Raw genomic sequence first — 17,617 nt, 5'->3', positions numbered from 1 at the left:
TTTTAGGATTTTCAGGTAACGTGGTTCATGTGACATGAACACAGCCATAAACAATATGCAAATGACCACGTGTAACTGTGTTCCAATACAGCTTTAGACTCAGGGCTGGACTTGGCCTATGGAGCTCAGTTTGCCAACCCCTGTCTTCTAGCTTAGCCATGACCTGGAGAGTTGAGGCTGTCATGTGAAGGATTTACGTGTTTCACAACCCCCCACACCCTGCACGCCAGCCCCCATGGAGGGGAGCTGAAGACTCATGTGGAAATCCGGTCCAGACCCAGCCAACTGCCTCTTCCTAAAAAACTTTCTTGGTTGTCACCAACAAAAGTCTTCATCTCCAAAATAATAGTAATAAAAGTGGGGGTGGGGGAACCCATTCATAAACGACAAAAATAAAGGCAGGTTCGCCTCACAGAGCACGTTGTTCATTCCCAATGGGCCCTACTACCTGGCGGCCTCAGACAGGAAACCATGGATTGAAGGACTTCTGGTCTCCATTATTGTAGCAGTGCCTATTTTTGTCCTGAGGGAGGAAGCACTTGGGGGAGCGGGGGGGGCGGCTGGAGTGGCAGAGGCCTCTCCTAGGTAAGCCTTCCTCTTTGACCATTGACCAATAGTCTCGGATCAAAAGTGGGGAGGCCGCTGGAAACCTCTCCAATGGGGGGAAAAAAAAAAAACAAACTTCTTTCAAAGATGTCAGTAAAGGAACCAAGATGGCGGCTTAGTCAGGCACACCATGCTGTTCCCTGTACCCAAGGCCTGAAAAACCAAGTGAGGCAAATACAAATGACAGTCTGGGAATCCTGGACATCAGAAGGAAGGATAAAGACTTGAAGTGAACATTGACTGGAAGGAGGAATTGAACAAACACAGTGAATGAGCAGGGGCACAGAGTGGAGGCTCAGTGTGGCCGTCCTGAGACCAATGCAGTAGTAATGCCTCAAAATTGCACAGGTAGACAATTTCCCAGCATCCCCACTAAGAGAGTAGTCACATTCAGAGAGAAGCAACGTCAGTGGAACACAATCCGGATCTAAGGTGGGAAAGTGCAGGGAGGAGGATGAGGGTGCCAGGGATCCTGGCATCTGCAGGAGGGTGGTAGGACCCAGAGACAGCTTTACTCAAGAGCAGCGGTCCCTGAACATTAGGGTGAGTGGGGCACACAGAGCAATAGATTCTCCATTCAACTGGACTACAGGCAACCCCTCACTTCCTCCTTGTGTTTGAATGGAGTCAGGTCCCAATTGCTGATGGCAGCCAATGGGAGTGCCCAGACAGCCTGACTCAGTGACCTGAAGGGCATGCTTCCCTTACCCCACACATCTGGTGACTAGAGGAATGAACCCCCATCCTTGCAGCCCTGACCACTAGAGACCCTCTTTCTCTCCATACCAGCCCCACCTACCATCCCCCTTCCTGTCAACCACCTAACCCGCCCCCAGTGACCCATCCCTCCAAGCAGAAAGGAACTACTCCAGTGACCCTACCCATCTAACCCCACTCCCCAGGCCACCTGCCACCACGGCCACATGGGGAGCAGCAAGAAGACAGAACTTGTGTGTCCGAACTGTCCTGGCACACCAGCACACTTGCACCCTGCTCAATCACTGGGTGAATCTCATCACTTCCTCCTACACCTGGAGTAATGACAGATGGTCAGTGTTCACTGCGTCCAGGACCCATAAACAGAGACCTGAAGTCACGCTATCGGTCACTGCTAAGCCTGCTGGTATCATCATACTACCAACCATCACACCCGCCTGCCCTGCTCAACTGGGTAGATCCAAAGCAAACCATGTCAGAATGGAGCAAACAAAGATATACTCCATCAACATATACAACAACCCCTCAACGCCTTAGAAACAGCAATTTGTATTAAGTCACAAAAAGCAGCAGGCCACAGTGAAATTAAGCAAATGACTAAAATACAGAGCCAGAAAGTCTTCCTGAGTAAGACATGGTAATGGGATTGTCCCCTAGGCATTCAAAAGACAAATATAAGCTTCTCAGAGAGATCAAGAAAGAGGGTGGGGGGAACAAGAGTTTGAGAAAGAGACTGAGGAATTCCAGGCAAAACACCAGAATTCAGGAAAACAATCTAAGAACAAAATAACAACAGAGACAAATAGAAACCATACAAAAATCACAACTAGAGTAACAATCAAATCTAAGAAGTAGATAACTAAGTGGACCCCAAAAAGCAACTAAAACAACTGAACCTACTGCCACTGAGCTGATTCCAACTCACAACTCACAGCAACCCTTTAGGGCAGAGCACTGTCCCAGACTGTAACATTTTATGGAAGCAGACTGCCATATATCATTGCCTCCGAGCGGCTGGTGAGTTCAAACTGCCAACTTTTGGGTGACAAACTTAGCAGCTGTGCCACCAGGGTTCCAATAATAGAAGGACATGGAAGTAGAATTGAATCAACGGAAGAAACTCAGCGAAATAGAGGACAAATCCCTTGATACTAATTTAACTGGAAAAAAAAAATCAGAAAAAAGAATGAAGAACAAGGAAGAATGGCCAAGAGTTATGTGGGAGCCTTTCAAGAGTGATCATTTATGCCTGACTGGAATTCCAGGACAAGAGGAGGCAGATACAAGCACAGAGACAATCTTTGAAGATTTGAAGAAATTTTCTTTAATATCCTTGATGAGAAGCTTTTTACCCAAGAAGCTGAGTGAACCCATTGTTAAGTGCTGTAGAGTTGGACTCTGTATAGGGTTTTCCAGGAATAACTAGTGGGTTTGAACCGCCGACCTTGCAGTTCAAATCGACCTTAAGGTCAAGTACATATCCTACAGAGCCATACATACCAGGACTCTGAGTGAACCCATACAGGTCCCAAATTAAAGTCACCAAGACATATTATAATTAAAATTTCCCAACCCAAAGACAATGAAAGAATTCTGAAAGTAGCTCATGAGAGATGAAATATCACCTAAAAAGGGGCACCAATCAAATTAAGTTTGGCTCCTCAGCAGAAACCAGGTAGGCAAGGAGACAATGGGATACTATACATAAACCCTTGAAAGATAAGAATTGCCAACCAGCAATTATGTATCCAGCAACACCATCTCTCAATTACAGTAACAAAACTAAGGTATTCCCAGATCAACAGAAATTAAGGGACCTATCGATACCAGACAACAACCTGAGATTAACACACATGCCAGCATCACCTAGATTTCAAACTCAGAGAAAAAACTCTCAAAAGTAAAATAAAGCCACAAAAAAGAAAAGAGGGAAACTGAGATGTCAATCTGTAATCAACCATTTCAAAATAAAAGGGGGGAAGGAAGAACTTCCATATGGAAGGGAAGTCAAGGTAATATCGAGAAATAACAGACTATTGAAAAAACCTAAGGAAGATAAAGACAAATCTTAGAGGAATCACAAACAAACTTAGTAAGTCTACTCACCAAATGATTCCTGGTGTAGCACTGTAGGATCAGCACTGGACTCTGAACCACAAGGTAAGCAGTTCAAAACCACCAGCTGCTCCTTGGAAACCCTATACACAGTCGTCATGAGTCGGAACTGACTCAATGGCTCTTAACAACAACAACACACACCAAAATAAAGACAAGGATAAAAAAAGACTCGGTAAACATAAAATCAACAAAAATCAAGGAAATAGAAGGACAATCCTTAAACAAAAAGAACTTAGCACAGAGAATTAAGCAGAAAAAAGATATTGTCAACACCACACACACAAAAAGTCTAACAAAAATGACAGAAGTAGATTTCTGTCTGTACAGATAATCACACTAAATGTAAATAGCTTAAGTACACCAGTCAAGAGACAGAGTGTAGCAGAATGAATGGGGGGCGGGGGAGATAACCCATTAATATGCTCCTTGGAAACCCTATACAGGGTCACTATGAGTCGGAACCGACTTGATGGCACTTAACAACAACTACATGTTGACTGCCTACAAGAAATTTGCCTTAGATGCAAAAGCACAAATAGGCTAAAAAATCAAAGGATGGAAAAAATATCAAGCAAATAATACCAAAAAAAGAGCAAGAGTGGCAATACTAATCTTTGAGAAAATTAACTTTAAATCATAAAAAAATTAACTTTATGATTATTTAAAACCGACTCGACGGCACTCAACAACAACAACAACAAAGTTAATTTAAAGAAAATTAACTTTAAATCATAAAAAAATTAACTTTATGATTATTTAAAACCGACTCGACGGCACTCAACAACAACAACAACAAAGTTAATTTAAAGAAAATTAACTTTAAATCATAAAACAAGGAAGGGCACTATATAATTATTAAGGCACCAACTAACCATGAAGACATAACCCTAATAAGTATGAGGGGGCTTCAATAAAATCACAGACAGATTGAATTTGATAATGGGCTGCTAACCGAAGGTTAGTAGTTCAAATCTACCAGTCGTTCTGAGTCAGAACCAACTCAGTGGCCCACAACCACCACCCCCACCCCATTACACATGCTCAGGAAGCAGCAGTCAAGAAATCAAAATACATATTGCAATAGGCAAATCTGCTGCAAAAGACCTCTGAGGACTAAGGTGTGCCTAACTCAAGCCATGGCATTTTCAATCACGTCATATGCATATGAAAGTTGGATGATGAATAAGGAAAACTGTAGAATAATTGATGCATTTGGATTATGATGTTGGAGAAGAATATTGAAAGTATCATGGACTGCCAGAAGAACAAACCAACCTGTCTTGGAAGAAGTATGTACTCTTTAGATGGGGGAATAGCAAGACTTCATCTTTTGTACTTTGGACATAAAATCAGGACGGATCAGTTCCTGGAGAAGGACAATGTGCTTGGTAAAGCAGAGGGTCAACAAGAAGATGAACTGATACAGAGACAGCAACATTGAGCTTCAGTGGAACAATTGTGAGCATGGTGCAGGACCAGGCAGTGTATCACTCGGTTGTGTATAGGGTCACTATGGGTTGAAACCGATTCAACGACACCTAACAACAATAGCATTACATATACAACCCTGCAACAACAATAATAACAAATGACAATGTACAATTGATACTTAGGTAGTTACATAAGGGAAGAAGACCCTAAGGGGCATTCTACTAGGTCACAAGGGTTGTGATGAGTTGAAATTGACTTGATGGTATCCAGCAACAAAAACAAGAGTATCCGGTGGTTAGAACCCAGGTAGTGGGGCTGTGGAAGAAAGGCTTGGTGATCTGCTTCCCGAAGATTACAGCTCAGAAAACTTTATAGTTCTCTTATGCCCCAAAGCTGGAATTGACATGATAGTAACAGGTTTGGGGTTTTTTGGCTCCGTCTGTGCCTTTGGGGAACTGACAGACAAAGTAAGTAAAGAAAGCATTTGAGGAGTGCTCTGGAAGAAGAATCAAATTAGCAGGAAGGATGTGACTGTGGGGGTGGGGTGTTCAAAGGGTCTTACTGAGAATGCGACCTCCTCATTTCTAAGAACTAGATAGAAATAAGACCTCTATGACAGTTCCGGCAGCATCGGAGGCACTCAGTAAATGTTTGCTAGTGGTATTGTGGGTGTGGTATTCATTGTGGAATTCTCATTAAGGGGGTACTAGGAGAATATGGAAACCCCATACAGGGTTGCTATGGGTCAGAATCGACTCGACAGCACTTAACAACATCAGGAGAATATGGAGTCCTGGTGTGGCTAAGCACTGGACCTCAAAGTCAGTTTGAACCTCAATGTCAGAGGTTCAAGCTCACCAGCTGCTCCTCTGAAACCCTATACAGGGTCATTGAGTCAGAACCGACTCGCTGCCACTTAACAACAACCACAGGAGGCTATGGGGTGGAGCCCTGGTGGTATAGTGAGTTACAAGTTGGGATGTCACACACGAAGCCACAAGTCACTTCACGAGAGAAAGATGAGGCTTTCTGCTCCAGTAAAGATCTACAGCTTCGGAAACCCTATACCGAATTCACAGCACACAACACCAAAGGAGAATGTGAGAGACTTTGAAGGATGCAAATGGTTAGTTCACTGCTAACTGAAAGGTTGGAGGTTCAAGTCCACCCAGAGAGGCCTGGAGGTCACCTTCTGAAACATCATCCATGGAAGGCGTAAAGAGCACAAATCCACTCTAACACACATGGGGGTTCCAGAACTCACTTGACAGGAACTATGTGTTTTCAGGCGAATACAATGTTCCCCTCCACTGAAAAGGTACATTTTAACTGGGTCCATTATGACAGAAACAATGCCTGGTCAACTGAACGGTGCTCCATCAATGCTGGTGGATGGAATGAAGTCAGACCACACGTCCTGTGGGGTACCATGACATGATGCAGCACTTGACGAAGGGAACACTCACTGCCTGGGGCTGCAGGGTGGGACTTGTTCATATGACTTTGTCCCTCGGGTCTCAGGAGATTTTTAAAACCCTTATGCCTGTGAGTTAGCATATCCTGGAAGTTTCCAGAAGACTTGGCATCAGAGCTGACATAGCTCTAGGGAGCAATAGTCACTCTTTCCCTTCTGAAAGACTGGGAACCCAGCAATAGCAGGCCCATTTGCAGCTTCAAGCCAGCCAGTGTTCCCGCCAGGGGGGTTACCAAACAGCATCAGCGCCACCTGCTGGATAAAACAATCTAATCTAAACTAATCTAAGCACCAGAGGAGTCAGGGAAACCTGGTCATCTTTCCAGCTGACAGTGATTTTTCATTTTGCGAGCTCATTTGTCCTTCAGGTTCCTCGGAGGAATTCTCACTTTGTCAGTATCTGAAGCCAAAGAAGGATTCAACTCCAAATTTCACCGTCCACTCTTGTCCTTTCCCTGGGTCCTGTGTCTTCACAGTGCCCCAGACACAATCCTTGAGAAATCCCATTTGCCTTGGCTACTTTTGTTGCTTAATGTGTATTCCTTACCTACTTTGAAACGGTGGGTTGTTACAGACTACAAGTTAGATACTACTAGGGAATGCTGATGGGACCCTAGTGGTGCTGTAGGAAAAGCGCTGGACTGAAAAACACAGGGTCAGCTGTTCAAAGCTACCAGGCACTCTGGGAGAAAAAGATGAGGCTTTCTGTTACTGTAAAGATGTACAGCCTCAGAAACTCTATGAGGGTCACTATGAGTCAGAACCGACTAGAAGTGCACAAGTGCTGGAAGCACAGTGATTAAGTGACGACTAACCAAAAGGTTAAGGAGCTCTGGTAGCATATTGGTTACGAATTGGGCTGTGAACCTTAAGGTCAGCAGTTCGAAACTACCAGCTGTTCCACAGGAGAAAGATGAGGCTTTCTGCTCCCGTAAAGATTTACAGCGTTGGAAACCCCGTACAGGGTCACTATGAGTCGGTTCCGATTCCATGGCACATAATCAACAACCAAAAGGTTGGAAATTCAAACCTTCCAGCTGCTTCTCAGGAGAAAATACCTAGAGATTTGCTCCTGTAAAGATGGAGCAATCCGTTCAGATGAATAACAACCCTGTGTACAACAGAATGAAAGCGGCCTGGTCATGTAGCATCCTCACTGTTGTTGCTGTGTGAGCCATCATGGCAGCCACTGTGTCTATCCATCTCCTTGGGGGTTTTCTTAATCACTGACTCTCTCTCTACTTTACCAAGCATGATGATGTCCTTCTCCAGGGACTGGTCTTCCTGACAATATGTCCAAAGTTGTTGTTGTTGTTAAGTGCCGTCGAGTCAGTTCTGACCCATAGCAACCCGGTACAGGGTTTCCGAGGGTGTAAATCTTTACGGGAGTAGAAAGCCTCATCTTTCTCCCGCAGAGCAGCTAGTAGTTTCAAACTGCTGACCTTAAGGTTGGCAGCCCGATTCGTAACTATGCTACCAGAGCTCCAAAGTACGTAAGATAAAAGTCTCACTATTCTCGCTTCTAAGGCACATTCTGGCTATTACTTCCTTAAACAAAAATTTGTTTGGTTTCTGGCAGTCCATGGTATATTTCATATTCTTTGCTAACACCATAATTCAACAGCCTCAGAAGCTCCATGGGACGGTCTACTCTATCCCATAGGGGTTCTAGGAGTTGGAATGGTCTGAGAGGCACACACACCAAACTAGGCCAGTAACTAGTGGACCAGAGAAACAGGCCTTAGCCGGTGGAGTGAGCTAGTAATTACAGGCACACCCATACTTTACTTGCAAAATTTCCTAAGCAAAAAGGGAAATACAAAGGGACTTCAAAAAACTTTGTAGAAAAATCCCAGTATACTTTACTTCCATTTTTTTCAAGTACTTTTTGAAGCTCCCTTGTTTGTTGGCCAACACCATTCTTATTGTCAGATACATGTTTAGGTGACAAAGGACTTCAAGGAAAATGATGTAATAATGTCTTTGGGTAAGATACTAGGTAATTTCAGCACTGTCTTTTCACTCTTATGAGTGAAAAGGCACTTAACAGGGCAGTCTGAGGCCGAGGCAGATAGAATTTCTGCAGAGTGCAGAGACCCGGGGCAGGTGATGGGGCAGGTGGCTGAGGTAACTGTGAACGCCTGCCCAAAGGCGCGCTACTCTACTCGGAGCGGAAGCGCTCCCTCCACCAGCCAGGAGGAGAAATCCCTCCTCCAGTGTCACACCTGAGGCATCAGCGCTCACCAACTAAGTGCCTTCCTGGCAGCTGGGGCTCTCAGAGATAGACATGATCCTTGGATTTGGTCACCTACTGGCCAGCTAGCTCCAGAGTCCTGATCCCCACCAGTTCCAGCAATAGAAATATAACCAGGTGGTCTTGGGCCAGAAGCAAGGCGCAGGAATGTGCGGGCAGTCGGGTACACTCAACACAAAATCTGCGGGACGTTTCTGGTCCTCACACTTAACTTGGTCAAGTTTAACTTAGTGTTGGTTACGGAACTCCACTGTCCCTCCTGAGCTGGGCCGCTAGCTGCCCCTACTTCCAAGAGCAGAAGTTAACACTTGAAACGGCCACCTCTATGAAGCTGGCAGGGGCGGGGATGGCACGTGCCCCCCCCCCCCAACACACACACTTGTCTGCACAGCAGATGGAAGAAGATTCGGGCACTGCGTTTTGCACCTCTGTGTGGCTGCTTCCATGACCTCCTCATCCGCTCCCTTGTAGAAGAGAAAGGGCCCGAGTGCTGGCCTGAACCATTCTGAGTCCAACTTGCACACTGAGTAATCAGCAAAGAGGTGGTGGAGGTCCGGAGGGTACATTTGGGGCCAACAGAGCGTTATATGGATGCCCTCTAGTGGGAGCAGATCACAATGCAGCCATCTGTCTTGGCATTGGTGATAGGTGGTGGATATGTGTGGTGGCGTTGGTTCTGACTCATCGCAACCCTGTACAGGGTTTCCGAAGCCGTAAATCTTGATGGGAGCAGAAAGCCTCATCTTTCTCCTGCAGAATTGCTGGTAGTTTCAAACTGTTGACCTTGAGATTAGCAACACAACTCATAACCACTACACTACTCCGGGGTGGATTACACATGATGGGCGCTAGACAAACACATCACTGCCAAGCTGGCAGATGAGTCAGCCCCACTCCACTTGTATACAATTCACAGCTGTGTTGTTGGATGCTGTGGAGTTGAGTCTCAATCACAGTGAGCTCATGTGACAGAGAACTGCCCCCAAAGGGTTTAAGGTCAGCACTGGACTACAAACCATGACGTCAGCAGTTCGAACCCACCAGCTGCTCCTTAGAAACCCTACAAAAGGTTGCTATGAGTTGGCACTTAACAACAACAACAATCTTTATTGGGGCTGACTGCCAGCTCTTTCTCCCATGGTGCTGCTGTGTGGGTTTGAACAGCCGACCTTGTGGCAACCAGTCAAGCCTTTGCACCACCATAAACAATTCATAGTAGAGGTGCCAAGAAAAGGCAGGTGGGGTACCAGTCTCATGGATGGCATGTGCCCCAGGACCCCTCTAAGCCCAGCTTTGTCTCAGCTTCTGCCCTGCCCCAATAGTCTCAGTGCCCGAGAGCTAAGCCTGGAGTTCAGGGCTTCCTAATACCCTCCCTGATCAGAGCTCTCGTCCCCCTCAGAAACGGTGTACTCCAAAGCCCTTGCCCACCTGAAGAAGAGTTAGGGAGCAACGCTATAAAACCTGGCTGCTGGTCACCACCTGTCCTAGCTCACCTGCACTGCCCTCTCCAGTGGCATCGTTATCAGGATTCAACATCTACCCTCACCAGCTAAATGTCCTCATGGTGGAGAAATGTGCCTGGCAGCTGGGGCTCCCCGAAGTACAAGCACAACCCTTGGATGTGGGCACCTACTCTCTGCCCCAAGTCTGGAAGTACAGCCAGGCGAGACCCTCAGGGATAGGATCCTTGGCTTTGACTGGAGGGGAGCTTGGCTAGGCACCCACCTAGGACCACTACTGTGGATTGTGCCCCCAGGTGTGGCTCCCAGCAAAATCTACAAGAAGCATTAAATCTAGGGGTTACTGGGACAATCAAGCCTCAGACTGCAGCCGCATTGAGGAGGGATGTACCTTCTTCACCCCACAGAGACTCTGACCTGGGTGAGGTACCAGCATTGCTCAAGACACGTGACTCATGTCCTCTCCTAGACTGTGCACCTTTTGGGGGCACTGGACTCTGTACCCCTCTCCAAGGCTTGAGCAAAGCACTTTGTCCCATGAAGATGAGTTAAGTGAACAAGTTAAGAGAAAGACTGAGCAAAGACATTTACTGCCCACTGATAAGCCAGTGCCCTCCAGCCCCTGCTAGCCCCTCTGTGGTCAGATGGGGTGGTGTGACTAGTTCTGCCCTAAGGGACTATCGGTGTAGGGGATGTTTCTGGGCCAAAGCATTTAAGCAGAGCACGGCCATCTAGCTCTCTCTTCCCCCTCCCCAGGACCACCTGGATGCCATGGGTTGAGATGGCAGGACCGAAGAATGGAAGCCAATTGGATCCTTAGGGCCGACTTTAGAAAGGAGCTGCCCTAGAGCAGCTGGACCCTGGGGCAGACTTCCAGTAACTGGAAAAGAAAATTCTAGGTGGCAAGCTGCATGCCACCCCCTATCACACCGTAACAGAGAAGATGAGGGGGAAGCTGTGTGTATGTTTAAAGACATGTCCCCAAATCACACCAGCAAGAGCAGGTTCATGTGGAAACTCACCCCAGTGGGAGAGATGAACGTCAAGACAGATCTCTCTTGGACTCTCCAGACAATCACAATTATATTCTTCAAACATCACTCACCTAAGAATGCTGGGGGCTGGGTAACGGCTTCAGTCCCCAAGCAGCCCAAAGTTTAGGAGGGGAGTCAGACCATTTAGCAGGTGGGGATTAGGGAGCTGGGCAGATGGTCTTTGGGGCTGGGCCCCATGCACAGGAGGTGACCTGAGCCAGGACCAGCAGACTTCCAGCAGAGGAGACTGCCTATGAGAACACGGAGCCATGACAGACAGGGCAGCTTGAGGGGCGGGCCCACAGGCTCCTGTCTGCTGAGGGATTGAGCAGGCAGGGAAGGGGAGGGGTCAGAGAGGGAGCCTGGGCCTCCATGAGGCAGGGAGAGAGCAGCTCTGGTGCTTCTGTGACTCCCATGGGGGAAAGGGCTAGGTCCTCTCCCACTCGGTAATCTTCAGTCTGGTACACAGCATCCCCTGGGGTGTTTAGAAATGGGATGCTCCTGGGGTTCTGATGGCTGTTCATCTCCTTCCCTATCTCTCCCGATACTGATATTCAATGGTGGAGAACAAGGGTACAATATCCTACAGCCGACTCTTAAACAATGCAAGATTTAGGGGCACCAATCCCCCACTCAGTCAGAAATTCACACTAAACTTTGACTCCCCGCAAACTTAACTACTCATAGTCTGTTATTGATCAGAGACTTATCGATAACAAACAACTGATTAACATATATCTTGTGTGTTGTATATAAGCATTCACAGCACCCACATAAAAGCTGCATTTTCAACGTGGGATAAAAAATGATTTCCCAAAAAGCACAAGGTTTTCATGCCTGCTGATGGAGCTGCAACAACGGCTTCCTGAATTTCCTTTTCCTTTCTTATGGTGGTCTTTACACTGGAGTCATTTATTTGAAGTGACGGCAACCCCAGCTGCTGACTTCAATCTGTGGTGCCCGTCGAGCCATTCTGCTTTTCTTTGTAACGTCAGGACTTTCCTCTGCTTCTTAGGAGCACTTACAGCACCACTCGTGGCACTTCGTATGGACCCTGTAGTGTTATTCAGGGTTTATGGTATGGCACTAAACATGATGACAAATACATAAAAACCACGCGATATCACTTTTATTGTGAAACATAATTTACTGGAGAGATGAACTGTTTACGAGGAGATGATGAGCATCACGCAGTGTTTCTGTTTTTAAAAATCCAAGTATAAGTGAAGCCATGCAGTTCAAACCCGTGTTGTTTAAGGATCAACTATACAGTCCCATACATTAAGAACTTTCCCACCCCAAATGCTAAAATAAGGTGAGGTGATCCTCATGGTCCCAACTGGACCACTGAACCAGCGTCCAATTGATGAGGAGACTTTGAAGAATGGGATAAGTAAGGGTTTTGTTTGTTTTTAATTTTGGGGTTATCAGTTAACATTTGTTCATATTCATATTCCAGTAGGGGTGGGTCCTAATCCATTCTGAGGGCTGTACTTATAAAAGAAAAGAGACCTAGAGAGATTGGAAGGACAGCCTTTGAAGATGCAGCTACATGCCAAGGAATTCCTAGGGCTACCAGAGCTGGGAGTCCTGGTGTGGCGCTGGACTGCAAGGTCAGTGTGACTCACAAGGTCGGTGGTTCAAACTCACCAGCCACTTCTTGCAAACCCTATACAGGGACACGATGAGTTGGAACCTACTTGACAACACTTAACAACAACAACAACATTCAGAAGCTGAGAGAGAAAAGAAAGGATCTTTCCCTAGAGATTTTGGAGGTAGCATGGTCGGGGCTGGGGGTATTAAGGTTTTGTGTCAACTTGACTGGGCCAGGATTCTCCATGGTTTAGCAATGAAGATGTAGTTCTGCCCCCATGGTGAGCTCTGATATAATGTAATCACCCCATGATGAGATCTGATGCCATCAGCTCTGATCTGATATAGATCAGATAGATCTGATACAGATAGATCTGATATAGCCTGTGTGCTGCAGGTCCTCACTTCTAGGATGCTGATGGACACAATTTCCAGGAGCAGGTTGGATCTTGAGTCAATTTCTTTTGAGATATAGAAGAGATGAAACAAGCAAGCATGGCTCAGAGGGCCCCACTACCACCAAGAAGACGAGCCAGGTCCTTTGGACCTGGGGTCCCTGTGCTGTAAAGTCCCTAGATCCAGGAAAAGAATGATGCCAAGACCCATGGAGATCTACCAGGAATTGGGGGCCTGCAGATGCTGAAAGGAGACCCGGACCCTTTCCCAGAGCCAGTGCACTGAATCTAGACTTCTAGTCTTCAGAGAACACATCTCTGTTCGTGAAAGCCATCCACTGTGGAACTTCTGTTATAGTAACACTAGAGAACTCTAGAGAAAGTCAGGACCATCATTCCACTGTGCTCTCCCAGGACCCATTTCTCCACCTGGCATCCATTCTTTGGGATCAGGAAGATGGCCAGCCTGCTTCTAGTGACACCGTGTGAGATGACCCAACCCAGAAGATATTAAACCCTGACTCTGGGTTTATCATGACTGAAAACTTTCCAAACTTGATGAAAACTATAAACTTCCAGACTCAAGAAGTTCAATAAACCCCAAGCAGAAGAAACAGGAAGAAAAACCACACCAAGGTGTATTATAATCCGATTGCTGAGAGGCCTTAACTGTACGTACATACGTGATGTCTCTCATGAGGAGGTCAAGGGCATGAACACAGAACAAATGAAATGGACAAAGAACAAACAGCACAGGAGGGATGTAAGAAAATGACGAGCCAGGCTCATGGAAAGAGAAGGATGGTGGCAGGTCACCAGCAGTGGCTTAGTCAGGTGAGGAGGGTCTGCCACTCTCCTCACCTGCAGCAGGTCCAACCCAACCCCTGGAAGGTGTTTCTACCAGCAGTGCAGTACTGTAAACATCTCGAGGCCCCTGAATATGCCTCTTGACTGAGTAAGCCTGGCTCCAGACAGGGAAAGTGGACCTGGTCAAGGTCAAGGACCAACTCAGCAAAGCACAGCAGACAGCTGGAGATTTGCAGGACAACTCTTTTCAAGTCTAAACACAGTCTGGAAATGCACTGTAGGAGAAACTCCCAAATTAACTGAGATGCAAGTTCATGGTCCACTTCATCTCTGGGGTACATCTGGCCTGCTACCAGCATACCCAGACAGAGCTGAGAATAGGTCACAGGGACACCCTAGACCATAGCAGGTGGCTACCCCCGCTACTGGAGCAAGAGGGCCGGTGGGAGTACTTATACCCTGGGTGGGGACTCTGCCCCTGCACGTACCTGCCAGGCCGGGAGGACTTTCTCGATGTCGTTCAGGTTGATCCCTTCCCCATCTTCCAGCTTCCCTTTGCCACACCTGGACCAGGAAAAAAAAAAAAAAATGGTACTGAAAGCAGCTCCTTCCTACATCCTGTCCCATCCGTACTAGCAGGGGTCAGGGGGTCAGTCCCGAAGGCTGCAGACCCAGCCTGTCCTGTCCGAGGAAGCAGCCTTGGAGATGTGGCCCTTTTCCCCATACCTGGCAACACAGGTCCTCCCGTGAGGACAAGGGACCCCACACCAGCAGGACCCTTGTGGGAGGTCATTAACACAGTATCCCACCAGTGAGCAAGGAAGTGAGAGCTACTGGAGACCCTGAGCCTTCCTGGCAGATCTTTGCCAATGTCCCCTTCCCAGAGCCCATCCTGCTTGACCCATAATGTTGTTGTTAAAGCGTCATGGAGTTGATTTTGATCACAGAGAGTTTGCAAAGTTGTAAATCTTTGCAGGAGTAGAAAGCGTCTTCTTTCTCCCTCAGAGCAGCTGGTGGGCTCAAACCACCAGCCTTGTGGTTCCCAGTCCACTGCTTTGTCTACAGAGCCACCGTGCTCTTCCAACCCATCCAAGGGGAAATCTGAACACAGAGATGAAGCAATGTCCCCAGGGCCACGCAGGCTGATAACACACCTCCCTGAGATACTACAGGCTTCATCTTTGGGCTTTGGGTGGGCGTACCCTCAGCCAAAGACGCCAGCCTCAAATCACTGGGCAAAGGTCCATTGCTGTGGCATATTTAAGGGTGCAGACGTCAACACTAGATTGGGGGGGTTAAATCCCAGGTTCATCCTTATTAACTGGGTGACCTGAGCAAGTCTCTTAGCCTCTGTGGACCTCAGTTTCCTCATGTGTAAAATTTGCATAATTACACTGGAAAGGGGACCCCTGGTGGCACAATGGTTAAATGCTTGGCTGCTGATTGAAAGGCTAGTGGTTCAAGCCTCCCCTGATGATGCTGATGCTCCGTGCCATTCAAATCGGTTCTGACTCAGAGCAACTTCAAGGCTGTAAATCTTTATGGGAGCAGAAAGCCTCAACTTTCTCCCAGATTTGAACTTCTGACTTTGTGGCTAGCAACCCAACGCCTCACCCACTCTGTTACCCAATAGCTGGCAATCTGCTCCCATAAAGACTCCAGGCTGGAAAACACTATGGAGCTGCTAGGGTTCCAAATGGACTTGAGTTCAGCACCTAGAAACATGGAGAAGTGGCTGGAGGATGAAGTCAGTGATTGCATCTAAGTGCTTAGAAGTATGTGTAGCACACAGCAAGCGTGTATAAAGGCTGCTGCTGTGGTTTCTAGGTGTTGTCCGCATGGCTCCAGCTCCCAGCAGCTCTCTGTGCAGCACAATGAAACCCTGCCTGGTCCTGTGCAAGCCTCACAGTTGTTGCCATGTTTGAGTCCACTGTTGCTGCCACTGTGTCAGTCCATCTCGTTAGGGGTCTCCCTCTTTTTTGCTGACCCTCTACTTTACCAAGCACGATGTCCTTTTCCAGAGACCAGTCCCTCCTGACATGTCCAAAGTACATGAGACCAAGTCTCAGCCTCCTCACTTCTAAGGAGCAATCTGACTATATTTCTTCCAAGACACATTTGTTCTTCTAGCAGTCCCTGAAACTTTCTCTGTCCTTCACCAACACTGGACCTCGGCTGCATCATCTCTTCTCCAATCTCCCTTATTCATCGTCCAGTTCTCACATGCACACTGTTGTTGTTAAGTGCTGTCTAGTCGGTTCCAACTCATAGCAACTCTGTATAGGGTTCCAAGGAGCAGCTGGTGGCTTTGAACTGCTGAACTTGTGGAATCCTGGTGTGGTGTTGGACTGCTAACCAAAAGATATATGGTTCAAACCCACCAGCCGCTCCTCAGAAACCCTACTGTGTCACTAGGAGTCAGAACAGACTCGACAGCACTTACCAACAGCAACAGGCTGCAGCTGTTCACAGGCAAAAAGCCTTCAGATTTCCTGTACAACGTGCACATGCAGCGACTGAAAAAAACCTGCGTTGAGTCAGGTGCACCTTGGTCCTCAAAGTGGCATCTTTGTTCTTGAACACTTTAAAAAGTTCTCTGCAGCAGATTTTTCCCCAATGGAAACTACTTTTTCTCTAAGTGCTGATGGTGGTTCTTCGTAAAATGAAATCTGTGATAATTCTGATCTTGTCTCCATTTACCATGATGTTATTTATTGATCAAGTTGTGAGGGGTTTTGTTTTCTTTATGTGGAGGTGTAGTGCATACTGAAGGCTGTGGTCTCTGGTCTTCTTCAGTAAGTGCTTCAAGTCCTCTTGACCTTCAGCAAGCAAGGTCGTGTCATTTGTGTATCGCACGTTGTTAATGAGCCTCCCTCCAATCCTGCGGCCACCCTCTTCTTATGTTCCAGCTTCTCAAATTAGTTGCTCAACATACAGATTGAATAAGTATGGCGGAAGGATACAACCTTGACACACACCTTTCCTGATTTAAAACTATTCCGTATCCCCTTATGAGCAAAATGAAGTGTTCCAAAATTACCATTCTTCAAGATGTTATCCACAGTTTGTTATAATCCACACTGTCTAATGCCTTTGCATACAGAAGCAAACATCTGTCTGGTTTTCTCTGCTTTCAGACAACATCCATCTGAAGTCAGTAATGAAATCCTGCCTTCCATGTCCTCTTCTGAATCTGGCATGAATTACTATAGTTATTAGAGTGGAGAGGCAGTCTGGTCATTGATTAAGATCACAGAGAGCCAACAGCCTCAGCCAAGTGACGGTAATATTAGTCCCTGCCCCCCGGGTTGTGGTGAGTTTCAAACAAGTTAACACAGAAAAGCACTTCGAACAGGGGCTGACACAGGGCCAATGTGCAGAAAGTTACTACTACCGGTAGAATCATTATTCCTGACAGAGGTAATGGTCAGGGTCACCCAGTGCGTTGGCGGCAACATTTTCCAGCAGCAGAGTTAATGCAACTCTCAAATTGCAGCGTAATTATTAGGCAATTTGTTCAAATATTTGCCAAGCATCGCTTATATTTTCAATCATGTCTAGCTTCCTTGGGGTCATCAAAAATAAATACAACGTGGTTCCTGCCCTCATGTAGCTCACAGCTCTTAACTGAGGAAAAACAAAACAAAACAACAACAAAAAAAAACCCCACCTTAAATTCAAGTGATAGGGCAGTAGGCCTGGTGACCACCAGGGGGCAGCGCGAG

The 17,617-nt window shown here is 46.8% G+C and overlaps 1 protein-coding gene across 1 annotated transcript in view; it reads right to left on the bottom strand.

The window, feature by feature from the left end:
• Nucleotides 1-17,617, bottom strand: part of CTIF (CBP80/20-dependent translation initiation factor) — a 147,014-nt gene that overhangs the window by 106,998 nt on the left and 22,399 nt on the right. The window contains exon 5 of the mRNA XM_006835147.1: nucleotides 14,381-14,456. Within this exon, the coding sequence (XP_006835210.1) occupies nucleotides 14,381-14,456 (76 nt within the window). The remainder of the gene's footprint in view (nucleotides 1-14,380; nucleotides 14,457-17,617) is intronic.

This window comes from Chrysochloris asiatica, unplaced genomic scaffold, assembly GCF_000296735.1.
Source record: "Chrysochloris asiatica unplaced genomic scaffold, ChrAsi1.0 scaffold00015, whole genome shotgun sequence".
NCBI classification, from domain to species: domain Eukaryota; kingdom Metazoa; phylum Chordata; class Mammalia; order Afrosoricida; family Chrysochloridae; genus Chrysochloris; species Chrysochloris asiatica.
The sequence above is the reverse complement of the archived record's forward strand: the minus strand, read 5'-3'. Positions and strand labels throughout refer to the sequence as shown.